Here is a 1,125-nt window from a genome sequence, read left to right on the forward strand (position 1 = left end):
CAGCAGTGCAGGGGTCACTGCACAGGGGCCAGTGCCACAACCCAGAGTCCCTGAGGACACATGGGGTCCCTCCTCTGCCTACGGGGTGCAGCCGCGTTATGCCTGGCCCGCGGCCTCGGCACACGGGAACCTCTACGTGTCCGATTCACATCCGTCCTGGAGCAGCACTGGGGCTCCTTCCCACCCTTCTGCCTGGGACTCGCAGGTACAGGTGAGGTCCTGTTTGCATACAGGAGGCCCAAATCCATGGCTGTGATTCCACAAAGTACTGGAGATACCAGATGTCCCAGGGCAGGTCTTAAAATGAGTCAGACCTTGTCCCGCTCGTCCAAACACCAGCAAAGTGAAATCCTCCAGCACAGTGTGTGGGACTGACCTAGGGGACAGGTGTTCTGCTACAGGTTTTGGGCACAGCCAGACTCTGCTGAGGAGGAGTTTAAGCCAAACCCAGAAAGAAATGATACGTTTGATGGGGTCTGTTCATCTTGGCTGTCTTGGGATTGGATCGGGAGTCAAGTGACTCTCCAGAGGTTTGGTCTCTGGGCAGCAACAGCCCTGATGGGGGATTTGAAGGTGGAGTCTCTGTTCCTTGGGAACAGCTCCAAAGTGTGCTGCCTGTGGAGAAGGATCCTCTGCTGAAACCTGTTCAGCATCTCCCCTGTTCCTGGGTAACAGGTGTTCAGAGGCTCACACTGTTCCTGCGGATATGTGCCCCTTGCCAGGGATCTGCTCTCTAGCAGACAGGGACTGGAGCACAGAAACCCCTGGTTTAAGGGAGATGCACTTATGGATGTTCTTCCCCTCTGACTGCAGGACTCTGCCTATGACAGACCCGAGCAAAGCCCCAGCCAGCACAGCTACTATTCCAATGTCAACCACCAGCACTCAGGGGCAGCGAACGAGCACAGGCTGGCGAAGGCCCCCCCGTCCCACCCCCGGGTGCAGTACAGTGCTCAGCCCCAGCTGTACGACGTCGCCCCACGGAAGCCTGGGGCTGGGAGCAGGGAGCCTGGCCTCAGACCTGGAGACCAGCCTTCCACTAATTCTGCAGCCATCCAGCCTGAGATCCAGAGGATCCTCCATGTGATGGGGGAGGCTGAATTGCTGGAGCAAGAGGTGGATGAA

General features: G+C 57.8%; 1 protein-coding gene across 1 annotated transcript in view; it reads left to right on the forward strand.

Annotated features, from left to right (window-relative positions):
• Window positions 1-1,125, forward strand: part of BAG4 (BCL2-associated athanogene 4) — a gene marked incomplete at its 5' end in the record, with an annotated part of 2,167 nt that overhangs the window by 865 nt on the left and 177 nt on the right. Inside the window, 2 exons of the mRNA XM_009074679.1 lie at window positions 26-211; window positions 814-1,119. Coding sequence (XP_009072927.1) covers window positions 26-211; window positions 814-1,119 — 492 coding nt within the window. The remainder of the gene's footprint in view (window positions 1-25; window positions 212-813; window positions 1,120-1,125) is intronic.

This window comes from Acanthisitta chloris, unplaced genomic scaffold (genome assembly GCF_000695815.1).
Source record: "Acanthisitta chloris isolate BGI_N310 unplaced genomic scaffold, ASM69581v1 scaffold785, whole genome shotgun sequence".
Classification (NCBI taxonomy): Eukaryota; Metazoa; Chordata; class Aves; order Passeriformes; family Acanthisittidae; genus Acanthisitta; species Acanthisitta chloris.